Source organism: Chroicocephalus ridibundus, chromosome 9 (genome assembly GCF_963924245.1).
Source record: "Chroicocephalus ridibundus chromosome 9, bChrRid1.1, whole genome shotgun sequence".
Classification (NCBI taxonomy): domain Eukaryota; kingdom Metazoa; phylum Chordata; class Aves; order Charadriiformes; family Laridae; genus Chroicocephalus; species Chroicocephalus ridibundus.
The window spans coordinates 36,796,705-36,813,160 of NC_086292.1; the positions used below are offsets into that span (position 1 = coordinate 36,796,705).

The window sequence follows — 16,456 nt, forward strand, 5'->3', positions numbered from 1 at the left end:
ACCCCTGCCCTGGGCAGGGACACCTCCCACTAGACCAGGCTGCTCAAAAGCCCCATCCAATGTGGCCTTGAACACCTCCAGGGATAGGGCCTCCACAGCTTCTCTGGGCAATATGGGACAGTGTCTCACCACGCTCACAGTAAAGAATTTCTTCCTAATATCTAATCTAAATCTACCCTCTTTCAGTTTAAAACCGTTACCCCTCGTCCTATTGCTCCACTCCCTGATAAAGACCCTCCCCATCTTTCCTGTAGCCCCTTTAGGTACTGGAAGGGGCTCTAAGGTCTCCCCAGAGGTTTCTCTTCTTCAAGCTGAATAGCCCCAACTCAGCCTGTCTTCACAAGAGAGGAGCTCCAGCCCTCTGATCATCTTTGTGGACCTCTGGGAACATCATGGTCACATAGTCATGAATATTTTTCCTTATGTTATTCTTACCAGTCAAGCGGGCATCAAGTTAAGTCTTGGTCAGTGGTGTCTGGAAGCTGCATCCAACACTGCAGTTTAGGCATTGGAACAGAGAGAGTCTGAAATCTTAGCACCTGTGCTGTTACGAAATCTGGAGAGCATGACTAAGCTACCTTCACAGAGTATTTCTCACCCTAGATTTCCACTTGACCTTTGTTTGATGTTGCTGGGATGGCTGTCTTGGATTCATATCGCCCAGTGCATTGTGAAAATGAAAATGATTCTCACTTTTGGCCCACAAAGGCTTTTATCTTCTAAAAGCCTCTTCTTAAAAAATTACTTACTTAAAATATTGCATGAAGAATGAATCATAATATCATACTACTTTGTCTTTCTACACAACCTTCCATCCAGTTTTGTACTCAGAAATTATTTAGCTGTAGTACAAATATCTCTAGGGCAGATAATTCGAATCCTACGTCAGTAAACCTTGCCAGAGTTTCAGAAATGTCCCTTAAAATTTTTTTCTGAGCTTATTCAGTGACCTCAGTTGTGGAAGCTGACAGTATAGAAGTTGCTGTAGACAAACTTGTATGAAAGAGATAAATGAACTGGTTGTTATCTACATGAAGATGATACTTTGGATCATAATGGGGAAAAGTTAAGCCACAAAAGGATGACAGTGTTGAAAAAGCAGTGGCAAAGCATCTGTAATTCAACACTAAATACCAGCACTGCAAACAAAATAATATCACTAATACAGTTAAAATTAAACTATTTTAGAGACATTTCAGAAAGCCACAGGATACACTTCAAGCATTACATCTAGAGTGTACAAAGCTGCACAAAAATTCAATTTAAAGTTGACAGTGGCCCAAAGTCCCCTGCATCCAAAGGTCATCACAGCTTCATTACAATGGGATTAACTAAAGCCTGCTTGGGAAGTAGTGGCTTGGGACAAGGTGAGAGGAACTACTCTGCAGCGGACAGTAGAACATGGGAATTCACAGAATTATCAGAGCAATGACACCATCTGTTGCATGTGGCATCATCTAATGTATTACTGACTGCGTTTGGTACAGGAAAGTGCTGAGTGGGAGAAAAGCCCCAGTGGCTCAGGTGACTGAAGTGCAGCCCTAGCTCTGATTTAAAGGGTCTTGTGCCACGTATTTGCAGTTACATCAAATAATATAATATATGGTTAGATATAATAGGTTAAATATAACAGCAGGCTACAGGAGCAGTGGGACTTTTTGTGTTGTTTCTGGATTTATCCTACAGTTTTCTTATTTCAGCAGAAGGGCTGATGATGTCAGTCTTGGGGAATATCACATGGAAACGCACACCTGCTGACCCCAGTGTAACAGCAGGATACAAGGAGAGACACATAGGTCAGAAGTCTTTCTTGGGGAACCTGTGGTTCAGTTCAGTTCAGACTTTTCAGGCCTGCACAGATGATCAGGATAAAGCTCTTTATGTGAACAATCATCAGGAGACACAGAGGGGAAATACTCATGGAGAGACTGGGAATTCAACTGAGTTACTGGAAAAGACCAGCTTTGTTGAACTTTCAGGCTCTGGTATGGAATTTGGTAAACTGAAAGGTTCTTGCAGTAGGATGGTTTTAATTGTTTCTGGTACCTCCTTTAAATAAAAGGATGAATTTTCTGCAAGGTTTTTGCGTAGACCTGATTCTGCCACTTTAAGGCCACAGGAACTTCAGAAAGATCCCAGCTGTGACTGCTCCTGGGGATTTATTTTAGGAAATTTGCTTCCATGTTAACAATCACCAACACAGAATAGAAATCTGCACCTTTTTCTTTAGACTCTTACTAAGATCCTGGTGTCAAGGATAGCATCAAGTAAGAAGGAGGAAAACATGCCCTTGATATATTTCCAAGTGGTTCCGTTGTCACAGAGTCAATCCCCCACTGCCAGGAGGCAGATGAGTTGTTCCAATAATTCATTACTCACTCTGGCCTTTTTCTTCTCTTAGGAAAAATATTTATCCCTAAAGAAAAGCCCATAGAAACCCACACAGAAGAGAAAGTGACCCTGGATCCAGAACTAGAAGAAGCCTTGGCCAGCGCTTCAGACACCGAGCTCTACGACCTTGCAGGTTAGATAATATATAGGTATGATTCTCCTACATACACATCCAGTTCTCCTCTGCCTGGCCCTGCCACCGGCAGTGTCTCAAGATCATCTCCCAAGTACCTGCTGTTCCACTGTACAGATGGGTGCTTAATCTGTGAGCCACACATTGCCCATGAGGACATCAAGCGCGACTCGATAGCTGCTGCATTTTAGACATCTCTCATCCAATTATAATTGACGTGGCAGGCAAGGGGAGAAGATGAGCCAGTTAACATACTCTGGGGAAGGGAAGGGTCAAGACGGTAGACTGCAGGCTGGGGTGTTCGCATTGCAGTGGAGACCATTAATCTACTGCATCCACATTGTCTGTAGTGTACTATTGCTACCTCCTCTCAACTCTGGCATCCCAAATGGTGAGATGAACTTGTTAGGGGATGCAATGGATGAAGATCCTGCATCAATGAAGAAATATAGAATCTAACCCCTTGAATCAGAAAATTGGTGGCCAGCCGATTAGACGTGCCTTATTTCACCACTTGTAATTCTTTTCCTTTAACCCAAAGTATAATCTCATGTTCTAGAGTGTGCACAAAGGAAATAATTTTGAAATGTATCCACTTGCATAAATAACATTTGAAGCTACAGTTTAACAAAGGCCAATCTGTAGTTCTTCAGCCAGCTGTGATTTTCAAGCAGTTCATATCATGGGTATATCATATGTTTATGCTAGTAAAAGATTATAATCTGAATCCCTAATTTGGGAAGAAGCAAACCAGCCAGGGCTGGTGAGATTTATGTCAATGGGTCATTCTAAGACCCCGCACAACCTAGTGTTGACACTCCCCATGGAACCATTGACATTTCCTGCCTTTTTCACCCAGTTCATAGTGGATCCTACCCTTCCCTGGGTTCTTTGAGGTCCATGGTCTGTCTTTTTGGGGCACTAGTCTACACAAAATTTTGGTGGGAGAATTTCAACTGTATTTAAAATTTTTTGGTTTTCATTTGGAAAATCCAAGTGAAATATTTTAGCATATTAGATTAATCTGAATCTGGGTTAGATCGACATTAATCTCAAAACTCTTGTACCTATTATACTGTCCTATTGGAGGACATGATCTTGACATTATCTTCTGTAATTCCTGGCTACAGCACACATTTCTGGATGCATTAGCTTTGTCTCTGAGCGAAATGTGGTGTATTACAGGATTATAATTATATTTTATAATTATAATTATGGAAGAAGTATCATCATACACAGAACAGTTTATTCTTTGACACTATGGAAGTTCATTTGCAGAAAAGATAACTCTCTCTGCAGCTTCTTTTATGGAGTTATGATTTTTTTTGTCATTTCTCTCATAATAGTTTATATTCTCACTATTTGAAGTCCTGGAATATATTCTTTTTTTCCCCAAGTATGTTAGCATCCATATGCTTCTATAAGAAACCCCAGTGTGAATGCCAATTTATTAAGCTAACCACAGGTACAGTCGAATTCTTCCTGGATATGCCAAACAATACAACAAGGAGCAATAGGAGGTTCAGATTGTATATTATAGGAAAAAAATTATTAGGGATGTAGCACTGAAACAAGTTACCCGAAGAGATTGTGGGATTTCCATCCCTGAATGTTTTCAGGATCCAGCTAGACAAAGCCATGGCTGACCTGGTTAATATTGGCAACACTCCTGCTTGAGGGGGAGGCTGGACAAGATGACCCGTAGTGGTTCCTTCCAGCTGGCATTTCTGTGATATGCATACTACACTGCTTCACTTGTTCAAAAACTTACATTAAAATGTCTGTATCTCCAGTATTTAGACCCCTAAAGACTCTCCCTACAAACAAGTATGACTCAGAATTAGCATTTTATAAAGGGTTTTTTGTTTGGGGAACTAAACTAGAATTTGTAGCAGATATTTTTCTCCAATCTTTGTTCCTGCCATTAATATCCTGTTCCTGGTATTTACACATTTTAGCTGTTCTTGGAGTGCACAACATGGTCAACAACCCAAAATTTAATGAAGGAGGAGCCCGCACTAAAGATGGAAAAGGAAGCGTGAGAAGTAAGCAAGCAGATTTCTCTTGTGGGCTGTATGTTATCTTTAGGGACTTGTAAACCTATAGGTTGGGTGTATTGGTCTAATTTAGTGTAATGTAACTTGACCTTACCTTGACTGATCTAACTAATCATAAGGGGAAGCTCTTTAAAGTAAATATAATCTTAATATTCGTTATCTATAATGACAACAGTACTATGCAAATAAATCATTCCTAAGGAGCTTCATTTTCCTAGAGAGCAATAACTGGCTTTGCAGAGGTGCTTGAAAAGATGGGCGTATTTAAGAAGCCAAGACATATATATTTTCACCCCACTTCAGTTTAGGCAGCAGACAGAAAACACAGCACGCTGTAGCTAAGGGGCGGCCAGGGCACAGGCCAGGCCATCTCGCTCCGAGTCCCTGCAGTTCCGCAACTGAAGAATGACTTGTAACCATGGGGCTGGAGCATGGCAGAATCCCTGGCAGAGTCACATCTCTGACCGGAGTCACGTCAAGCTGCCTTCACAGGGAGGCAGAGACCGCATGGATGTTCTCCTGCCCCAGCTGCTCTCTCGTCTACTACCTCCACCTTCCTTCTGTGGCAGCACATTTGAACGTTTGCTGTTAGGGCTCCTTAGGTACACAGGGAGTGTAATTGTTCAGGAAATCCCCCAACAGAAGCCACTGTAGTTACTAAAACCAAATCCAAAAATGTTTGCTCTAAAGAAACAGACCTTTGGTGAATCAGAACTTAGCTCAAAAACCAACAGGAGGTTGGATGGGGCGAGAAATGGGTACATCTGGATTCCAAGTTTTTCTTGAGAGCTGCCAAGCCTTGATCCAGAGCTCATCACCTCCAAGCTCTGGCATGTCAAGTGGACTAAACTTTGCTTTTTAAGACAAAATTGTGGAATGCTCTTTTCTAGGGAAGCCGTACTCAGAAAATGATATCTTCTTGTAAGGCCATGAGAACAGCAGCTATCTTTACCAAGGACTTTCATTTCCATCCTTCTTTACTAAAGGCAAGGTGGGAAAGTAGACAGGACACCGTGTCACTTCATTTTTCTCAGGATTAAGGCTGCTCTGCAAGCCTCCCCAGTGGGGCCCTGTGCAAGCTGCCGTCTATCTCATAACAGGCAACTGCATGCATTACTAATCCACATAGATTTCAGAATATTTTTGTTGTACTGAGTCAAAATGTCAGCTATGTGAGTCAGCTGAACTATGCTCCAATCATAGACTTAAGAACCAGAAAATCACTGTCACATCACTTTATTCTTTGGTCCAAAAGCAATACCTTTCCTTAGCCAAGTGAAACGCTTCAGTAAAAGAGGGAGACATCTCAGAAGTTGCCCATCGATGTGGCAAAACAGCACCATTATTAAAGAAACAAGATAAAACTCATGGGAAGCAACAAGAAGTAGAAAGTGAAAAATCCTGCTAACTCTAGACTGAGTATACTGCAATGTCTAACCTGAGGACAGGGTGCAAGTCTCTCCCCAGGTCCCAGCTTGGCAGGGTGTTGCCTCAAGTGCAAAAAATGCTTTGCTGTTTTTTGTTTACTTTCCTTCCTTGCCTCCAAGATAGGGTGAATACTCTTTTACCATTTAGCATTTTACCAGTAGTTTTGCATTTTAGTAGTTTTCAATTTCCTACTCCTTAGAAAGGCTGGAACGTTATTCAGTGTAATTATTGTGAAGTCTCTCAGGGAATTAGGAAAAAAAAAAGCTGAGGGTAAAAGGGAGCAGAGTGAAAACAGGCTCAAGGTTTGTGTATGACTGTCTCTACTAAGAATATGAGTTGTCAAAAAAACACTTGGTTTTCTTTTGGCCCATGATATGGCATGAACTTTACCTGTTGCACTGAACAGCAATGCATAGTACATTAAGACTCAAGCACAAGTCTTCAATATCACTCACTGTCTGCAACATAAAATAAAAGAGTTTAAACATACTTGTGGTCAGTAACATATTCCTTTCTTGCCTCTAGTGGCTTCAGTGGTCAGGGTTTATAAATTAATCTCTGCAGCTACATGCGTGGGAATTAGAAGTACTAATTCTGTTCTCAGCTATGATTTTTATGCTTCTCTAAGAATATTTATAGCTCATAGCTTCTAGCATTAAAAACTGTATCTCCTTGGATCATGAATACTCAAAGACTTCATAAATCTTGGTGCTGGCAGACAGACTTGCTTTTCATGCTTTGATAGTTTTATTCTTTAGAAAGTGCAGATGTTGCAATTTTACAAGAGCTAATTGAATTTATCGTAAGGCTGATAGCATTAGCCGAGAGAAGGAAACTGAGGGGCCTCCTGGTCATGGCCCTTTTTGTTAGCACAGTCTATTCATAGGTGCTGGGACATTTTCTCACTAATGTGATGGGAAAGTTCTGAGCACACCTTCCTTTACAGGTGCTAGGCAAGGAGCAAAGCAGCCCTTGCAGTATATTACATCCTATACAATAGTCTTTAAAGCTGCTTTGGCTCAAATTAATTGTACCCGGACTTTTGCACATAAAAGGAGGAATTTGCCCATGATGATACTGCCCAGCCGCTGCGACAAGCCTCCAGTGACATGCTTCTGGGTGCACAGAAGATGCAAAGGGCATGGCAGGGATAACGGGGCTAATACTCCTGTTTCCAAGTTTTGTGGTTTGTATAAACCCTTTCTTGAATGCTACAGTACAAACCTAAATGGGACTTGAAAAGCCAGACTGCGGACTGTTAGTGATGATGCCTGCTCCTCACGTCAACGTTTCATGAGATCTTGTGTTGCAGATGTGGTGAAAGGTGAAAAGGTCAAGCCCATCTTTGAGGAGCCACCTAATCCGACCAATGTGGAAGCAAGTCTACAAAGGATAAAAGCAAATGATCCTAGTCTGACAGAAATTAATCTCAACAACATAAAGGTAGATGCTTTGGCTTCATTTATGTCATCATAGGAGGGTTTATTCAAGTATTTCCAAAGCCCTTGCCTTTTATCTTCAAATTTTGTCTCTCTCTACTGTTCAGAAGAAGCAGAACACACAGGAAGGGGGTGTGGAGGGAACTGTTGTAGAGGCTCCAAGGTCATCAATGCCTGATATTGAATTAGATGCCAATTAAAAGCCCAAGGGGTGATTTCCTCTGGCTGCCTTCCTTTAGCAGACTGTAAAGCAAGATATCTCATGGGCACTATGTAATCATCACGGGCCAAATTCAATTAGCCCACACCTGCAAATGGAGGAGCTGGCACGCGGAGACTGGGCAACCAGCAGCAAAATAGGAAAGTAGCTCAGAGATCAGTCACATGCTTGCGTTGGCCTGACCCAATTAAAGGCAGCGCTGACATCCCTTCCTAGCACAGGCCTCCACGGGTCTCTGAAGGCCACTATGAGCAGAGCACGCATTGTCCTTTCTGAGATACTCTTATAAACATTGGGGATGTTTAAATTGCTTAGACTGTAGCTGTTAATCAATCAGTTTGATAATAATTAAAATCAGTGTCTAGCGATGTGACTGGCTTTCCTATTTACTGGATATTTCTTCTTAATGCAGAATATTCCTATTCCAACACTGAAAGAATTTGCAAAAGCTCTGGAAAGCAACACGCATGTGAAGACATTCAGCCTTGCAGCTACTCGAAGCAATGACCCTGTAGCTATTGTAAGTTTAAACACTGTCTGGAACAAACCCACAACAATTTTTAAGTAGGTCTATGTCTGCTTTAGGATGCATTCTTTATTTTCCCTTGCAGAATTTCCCTGTGACTATGCAAAGTAGAAGTGTGATCTCTTCTGATCTACCTCTATGTTCTTCTAAGCCTTTCTGTCTTTCGTTTCTTTGTAGGTACTAAGCCACATTTTGCAGATTCTCTGTTATTCCCTGAAACTCTCAAGATGTTGTCTCATGTTCCCTCTTTCTGACCCCTCAGGCATTTGCAGATATGTTGAAAGTGAACAAAACACTGAAGAGTCTGAATGTAGAATCCAACTTCATCACTGGGACGGGTATTTTGGCACTGATTGATGCACTGAAAGAGAATGAATCCCTGACAGAGATTAAAATTGACAACCAGGTAAAGAGAGACGATTGAGCCCACTTTGCCCCCCTTCTATATAGATTCCCAGAGGGTTCTCCTAGAGGCCTCTGGCAAAGTCAAGGCAGCCTCTGTGGCTGTCATTCTGCACCTCATGTCCCATGCCCATGCAACCAAACAGGGGAAATCTAAATAAAACTGGTCAAAGCCAAATATAAAACCCAGAGCAAAATCTCCAGGGATGGGATTCTCTTTGTAGTTTGCAGCACAGCACTGAAATACAACCACTTATTTCCCTCTCATATGAAAACAAATATTTTGTTTCTTTTGGGGACATTTCACATCACCGACAGAGGCAGCAGCTGGGGACAGCTGTAGAGATGGAGATTGCCAAGATGCTGGAGGAGAACTCCAAGATTCTCAAGTTTGGATACCAGTTCACAAAGCAAGGTCCAAGAACCAGGGTAGCAGCAGCTATCACTAAGAACAACGATCTGGGTAAGATGCTACTACATCTACTCATCATTTGTTTACGTGAGCCAAGCCTTGACCTTCCTAGATGCATCTTTTCCTATCGTACGTAAGATCGAATTTTAACTCTACAACATTCCACCTGCTGTATGTGAGGGGTGATGCATAGCTCCACGGACTCTAGAGCAGACAACAGCAAGATCTTTCTGCGATTAGGAGCCACTATTCTTCTCCCACTCCTGCTGGGAAGGGGAGTTATTTCAGCCTTTTCCATGAAGCACCCTGCATTTCCAGCTGCCCTTTCAGCTGTTCTGGCCAGTAAAGCAGAGAGCCAAACCCATCCTGTTTGTTCAGTCCTCACCTCTTTGCCCTGCCCATCATGACAGACCAGGCCTGCCCAACCAAGGGAACAAAAAAGACTCTCCTGCCTGCGTGACCACGTACAGGCAAAGACAATAAAGCTTTGCAAGTTTTACCTGAGCGTGACATGCTCTGCCCCGTGTGCTCAACAGAGCAGAATAAGAAGGAGATGACTAGGCAGGAGTAGTTTACAGTAGGAAGGAAAAAAAATTAACTATGTGTTTTTAATCAATTCTACTTCAAAGTGAGGTGTCAAACCATGATGCCTTTGCTGGCTTCAGCTTGGGTTTCTCTCTGTGAGAACTGAGATAAAAGTTGAGCTAGAACCTATTTCTTTCACACATACTTTTATCTTTTTGCAGTTTTAATTTTTAGCAGTACTTAAGCATTCCAGTGATATACTATTGGTCCTGAAACTATCAGTGTCCCAGAATGGTGTTTGAAACGTCCCACCAACAGAGAAAGACCTTTTTTTTCCCCACTGTTTAACCAGTTGCCATTAGACGTATGTCCTGTACCTCATCTTCATTTTTCTGCTTTTGCATTGTGTGGTTTTGTTCAAGATTTAGTAAGACAGAATAACTTAAAGAATTCAACAGAATAAAATAAATGAAGCAACAAAACAGTGGAAGCAGACACAAATGACTGATGTTACACTGTAGACTTTGCAATAATGCAGTCTGCCAAGAAAGCACTATGAAATAAACCTCCTGATAGTAAAGTAATGCAATGTTTGTAGTAATATATTGTTGTTATTGACTTTCTGTAGTGAAAAGTGTTCATTCATCCAGTTTTACTGCTTTTGTTCTGTCCTTCAGCAGTTCAGTATCAGAAAGAGGACATGACAGTTTGATGTAACACCAAATTTTGTATCACAGAAACAGTGAACCTCACTAATCTTATCTGACCAAGTCAGAGCAGACTCATTACATTTTTATTAGGGTATGGAGTAGCAAATGGTGCCCAACTAGACCTGCTCTATACCAGCTGAAATGCATCCTAAGTACTGTAAGAATTCACAGAGGGCTGCTTATCAAAATAATACTGCCCATAGCACAAAGCTCATCACTCTCCGCTTTGCTAAATGGTAACTTCAACTTGGTTTCTAGTGAGAATCCAGGGTTAATTATCTTACTATCAGACAGATGGCTGATGCAATCAGAGCATATGAAGTTTAAACAGATAATATAAGGTCCAATGTGATGTTTTCCTTGTTGCCAATACTCACTGATATCCATACCTAAGAGTACTTCAAATTATTTTCTAAAAGGGGATGATTATTGTTTACCTATATAGTATACACTTGTGCAGTTACAAAAGTTATTAATTTTTGGTGCCTAATGTTTAAATAATCCAGAGCACTGCCATGCAGACTAGAGCAAACCAGTATCAACTTAGCTGGAACACAGTGGCTTTTAAATGAACCGTAAAACCTGTAACAAAAATCTAAGGGGAGCTATTGGGAGGAAGAACTGGAAATGGTGATTTCTTCATCATCTAAAACCTTTAAGTCAGAATCTGATTTTTATAGAAAATGTATTGATATGAACACCTGGTGATATATAAAAGTGCAGTTTAGATACAATTGTTTTGTGTGGCATTAAGATCTGTTAATTACAGCATTTATGGACATAATTCTTCTGAGTATTTTTTAGAATCTTCTTCCTTCCTGTTCACGTTACTGGGAAGGCAATGTGTCAGCGAGAAAAGTCCTTAGGCTCTCAGGAAAGCAATAATGACTGCTCTTTTCTTGTTTTATTGGTCTAGTTCGTAAAAAGCGGGTGGAAGGAGAGCGGCAGTAGCCACGCCATAGAGGATGCACAGCAAGATTGGAGGCCACTAACAACTGCAGTCTCAGTGTGCTCACTGGTCAGAAGGGAAAGCACTGGAAAACCATTACAATGGGATTTATTATTTGTGTTAATGTCTCCTTTTAACCTTGAAAACACAGTCTGTTCTTTTCTAATTTTCACGGTTAATTTTTATGAGAAAGAATCATAGTTGGTTTGATTTTAATGAAAAGAATGTTTTGCAATATCTGAAGCCAATACGCAGAATTTTAATTGTGTTACTGAGCTTAACATCTAGTGACTCTGATCCTTATTTTAGACACTTTTTGGTATGTTAAAATATGATCTTGTGTATGGATAAGGGATTCTCTGCTGAACATAGAAATTTTAGGGCCAAGTTCTGCAATGCCTTATGTTTGAGAATAATCCTTACTTGTATGTGTATAGTCCTGCCGAGCTGAACCCTGCAAAGGGATGCTCCCAGGAGTAGAACTAGTAATGCCAGTACAAGTTTGCAGGATCACAGCCTTGAGCCTCTCTCCTGCAGTGGGATCTGGGCAGCTGGAACCGCGTTGGCACAGCGCCCTTCTACCGTCTTGGGTCTCCACCCGTCCAGCTCCAAGTGCAGGATCACGCCTAGACCTATAAACATTGTCAAAGCCTACTTGTTTACATAAACTTAGGTTAGGTGGATCATTTCACAATGTTACACTGATATTTGTTATCCTTGCTCCACACTGTAAAGTAATATTAGTGCTGCCAATCCTATAGACTTTGAATGTTTTGGTTTTTTTTCTAGGCCAACAGGTTTTTATTTGCTACTAGAATGCACATTTTACAGCTATTAATCTAAACAAGTATTCTGAGCAATATTTGTTTTACTTTGAGCCATGCATTTGACTTTTTTTTTAGTTCTGGTATTTATGTACATTTGTTGGTATTATAGAACTGTTCTCAGGACCTTTAGATGAAGATTAATTAAATAGTGAATCCAGGAGAGCAGCTGTGCTACCAGGAAAAAACATTAAAAGGGTAGCTGTGACAGCTATATAACTTACATTTATAGGCTCCGGTTCGGGTTTGCCCCTGTATCACAAGGCACTTAGGTATTTGCATCAGTGCTTAGCTGAATAAGGGCAGATTTAAGCATAGACACAAATGCTTTGCTAAATCAGGGCCTTAACTCAGATGCCGGACATAATCTTAACCCAGTGGAAAACACTTGGGAAGCAGCAACTAACCCTGATGCTCAACAGCATCAAAATTTTAGTAAGAATTCAGTCTGACGTTTCGTTTTGTGTATTTTACAGTCTAAAACTATTCTCTACCACTGTTTTATCACTGCCAACAGTTGTCTCCGACTAACAGCCAGAGGTTCATTTTGGTTACACGTAGGCATGCTGTAAGAGCTCAGGGAGCCATGGGTTAGGTGTGTCACACATACTAATGCTTTCAGAAAGCTGCAGAAACGCACCTGGGGATAGTCCTGCTCCCTGGGAAACACCAGCCTCTCCTCTGAGAACTCCTTCAGGACACCAGGGATGAAGCACTGCTTCCTTCATCTGGGTGACAGGACAATGCAGAGTGACTCCTGACCCAGGCGTCAGAGCTGTGAGCCACTGTGCAGCTGGGCATCCAGGGATTAGAAACTGGGGGAGCCCTAGGAGCAGGTGGTACATGTTGGACATACTTCCCTGCAGGATGTTTTCATGACCAGTGCTGGGGTGCAAGCTAACAGGAGGAACCCTCCCTCTGTGCCTTTTGTAATGGAAACGAGTAGGTCCAAGACAACACTCTTCCTGTTGGATACCGGTGTTCATACTGGAGTCCAAACTGAATGATATACACTTAAATCCCACTAAAATAGTTTGCTAAAGTGGTCTGCTGAGATGGGATGTAAAGTGCAGTATCCCTGGGGAGCTCCCAGTCTTTACAATTTCCACCTTTCTCTCCCTTCCCCAGAATAAAGCTGAAACCTTTGATTTGCAAGTAAAAAACCCAACACACAGGGGACTCCTGCTGAGATTTTCCCTGGATCCATGCAGGATTTGCTGTGAAAAACTTTGATATCCCATTAAAAAAAATGACAAGTTCTTTAACACAGTCATAACTCCACATGGGCTTAAATAAACAGCCCTTAAAAAACATGCAGATTGCCAGGGGAATACTGGGTTTTGCAGCACCAAGTCTAATACGTAGGAAGAATCCTCACACCGCAAACCAAAAGACAATGGTCACTGACAAACTTCAGTGATTAGAATCACACTGCCCGTATTTTCGTCTTCTTTTCCTTTGATCCAACCAAGGGAATCCCAACTATCAATCAATTTTTTTAATGTATTTTGAAGATTTTTTTTTAATAGTTTTTTTTTTTAAAGGTGGTACGTGTATGTGTTTAAGGGAAACAAGTGCAATCCATTTCTAGTCTTAATTGCCATTTAAAGTGTCGGTATTTGCATGCAGCAGTTTTGCAAGGATGGATTGGTCTGACTGCTTCATGATGTCTGCAGCATGTCAACCTGTACAGCTTTGCTCAGAGCCACACAAGTGGTTATAAAGTCAGGTGGCACCATCCATGTCAGCTACCGTTTGCATCATGGACCAAGGTACCCGGCTGGGGAAATCCCTGTGGGCTCTCTGTCCCTTCTTCGGCCATGCCTTTTGCACAGGCATGTTTCCTCTGAAGGAAGGATTCCTCAGGCACTCCAGAGTTTCATCTCCAACACCAGCCCCACCATGCACTAGCAGACAGTGCCTGGAGCTGTGCACCCCATGTCGGGGCACCTGGGAGGTCTGGCCCCTTCCAGCAGGCCTGAGGAGAACTCTTAATCCCTGGCCATTTTCTCCAGGCAGCTGCTGCCGGCCCCTGCCAGGGGGCTCGGTGACCAGGGACATCTCTGTCCTGCCTCTTCTTGGCTTGGTTGTCACCTGGCCTTGAGCATCACAAATCAAACACTGCAAAAATATAAAGATCTGTTCAATACAACAACAGCACAGGGTGGTGATGCTTGAAGGCATATTTTCATATTAATATTGGATTATTTAGCTGGTTAAAAATCTCTGCAACTAACACGAAGGGGGTCAGGACATGACTAGTTATTGTGAATTCCACTTTCAAGCAACACCTGGCATACTCAACGCTGAATGGGGAACGGGGACAGAAGAGTCCTTTTTTCTTAAGCAAACATTCAGGAGTAACTGTCTATTTTTGCACATTGCTTCTCGTGTTGACAGCTTCAGTTTGGTTTGTATTTTTTATATATTTTTTCATGGAAAAGCTCAACTTTGTGCGTGTCCTAATATACATGTGAATTGTAGCGTGCACTAAGGACCATATGTGTACACGTATAACTCTAGATGAAGAACAAAAGTAATTGCATGCGCACAGTGTGGTGCATATTACTCGAGAGGAAGGGAATTACCACGCTATGTAACAGTGACTCCCCAGCATTGTGTTTTTTCTAAATAAATCTTCATAAAGGATTTGGCTTTTGCAATTTCTCACAGGTTTGTGCCTTGAATCAAGCCTCCCTTGATGCTCTGACATTAGATTAAGCAACTTTCTCCACTGTGGCTCTTGCAGCTTTCACTCGTTTGCATTCTCTGCCATGTTTCGCCTTCTCCCCATGTTGCATGCACTGAGCTGGAGCTCTGTGAATGATGGTTGGGTGCTCAGAACCAGGACTGGGGGCAGAGCAACCCAGATTCTCCTCCAAGGTTTAACAGACCTCCCAGATTTACAGCAAGTTCATCATACCTGCCTATGCCTCGGCTTGCACACTCTGACATCTACCTAATACTTTCCTGCCTCCCGACTCAGCGAATGCTTGTGAAACTCTGAGCTTCTCAGAGGAATATGCAGCAAGAGATGCACTTTTCTCTAAAGGAAATAAATGGGAAATTAAAACCTACCACTTCCAGAATGTGTCATTATCTGAGATACTTTGGGTCAGATTTCTGTGATGCATCTAGACATCTAAAGCTGCACATGAAAACCCATGGTATTTTTAGGAGTGACTAGGTACCGGCTCTCACCAGCTGCAATGTAAGTTTAGATACATCAGATACATAAATTCCTGTCCTTAGGCAGCTACATACCGTAAGAATCTGGCCCAGGCATGCAACACCCTTTTGGGAACTTACATGCTTTTGAAAATTATGCCCCATATCCCAAGACTAGATTGTATTACTAGAGTTCTTTTATCATTATTTTTTTAATATATGCCATGGCTCTAAAAATAAGTACACAGTAAAAAGTGAAGACAACCGAAAAGCGGAACTCTTCTACAATGCTTAATATTTTCTTTAGGTCTGGTTTCAATTTTTACAGTTCTGAAATTATGTGACAAGGCAATAATAGATCTCTGCATGCTGCTGTTCTTTTTTGAAGTAAAAAATGAGTGCAATTTATAAAAGGTTGCTGACATTGTAGCTGCACAGACTAGATTTCTTGTTTACTTCATAACTAACAGGGAAGAGAGATTTCACTGTTTTGCGAAATTTAGAATCCAATTCAACTGTGTGAAGTTGCATGCATAAAATCACTATTCTCTGATCAGGGCCTTGCATACAAAACAGAGGAGAAGCACTATATCAAATTATCCCTCCTCAGCTAGCTTCTACTCAGAAAGCCTGCAAAGTGGGCTTTCTGTGAGCATCAGGTAGAGAGGCACTTATTTCCTGCCCTCTCTTCTCCACACAGTGTCTCAGCAATGTTCTATATGTCACCTCGTTAGAATTTGACAGTGAGAACTTACACTGATTTCTCCCAGGGTATACACAGCTCTAAGCTTCAAGAGAATCAAGCGCATTGTAGAGTGCCTAAAGGCATAGACTGAGTTAATGAACTGTTAATCTGACCCTTTGAACTGTTCAGTTGATCCTTAGAACACTTAGCACTTAGAACACCCTGCAAAATATGCGTAAAGACCGTTAAAAAAGAAACCTCAGAACATCTCCCCGTGAACAATGTGCTCTCTGCAATCCCAGGGAAGTTCGGTTTACCCATAGAGAAACAAAACAACTTCCCTACCCATATAAAGACCACCTTTACTTATGTCAATACTTTAACTCTGAAATCTCACAGTTGCTACTTTTCTTCTCTTGCACGCCAGAAGAATGGATGAGAGACTTAAGAAAATGAGGGAATCTCATAGAGAAAGAAGAGGAGGTAACTGTGTCCCGGTATGTGGTTCTGCTGGGATTTGCGGAGCCTAACATCAGAGGCAGTGCTCATGGGAACTATGCAGTGCAATTCCCAAATCCTCAGTCATA

General features: G+C 41.7%; 1 protein-coding gene across 2 annotated transcripts in view; it reads left to right on the forward strand.

The window, feature by feature from the left end:
- LOC134520657 (tropomodulin-2) overlaps positions 1-14,665 on the forward strand; it is a 36,926-nt gene extending 22,261 nt beyond the window's left edge. For both annotated transcript variants that reach the window (XM_063346348.1, XM_063346347.1), the window contains exons 4-10: positions 2,402-2,524; positions 4,483-4,569; positions 7,322-7,452; positions 8,081-8,188; positions 8,457-8,600; positions 8,915-9,059; positions 11,160-14,665. In XM_063346348.1, coding sequence (XP_063202418.1) covers positions 2,402-2,524; positions 4,483-4,569; positions 7,322-7,452; positions 8,081-8,188; positions 8,457-8,600; positions 8,915-9,059; positions 11,160-11,194 — 773 coding nt within the window. In that variant the 3' untranslated portion in view covers positions 11,195-14,665. The remainder of the gene's footprint in view (positions 1-2,401; positions 2,525-4,482; positions 4,570-7,321; positions 7,453-8,080; positions 8,189-8,456; positions 8,601-8,914; positions 9,060-11,159) is intronic.
- The last annotated feature ends 1,791 nt before the right edge of the window (positions 14,666-16,456 follow it).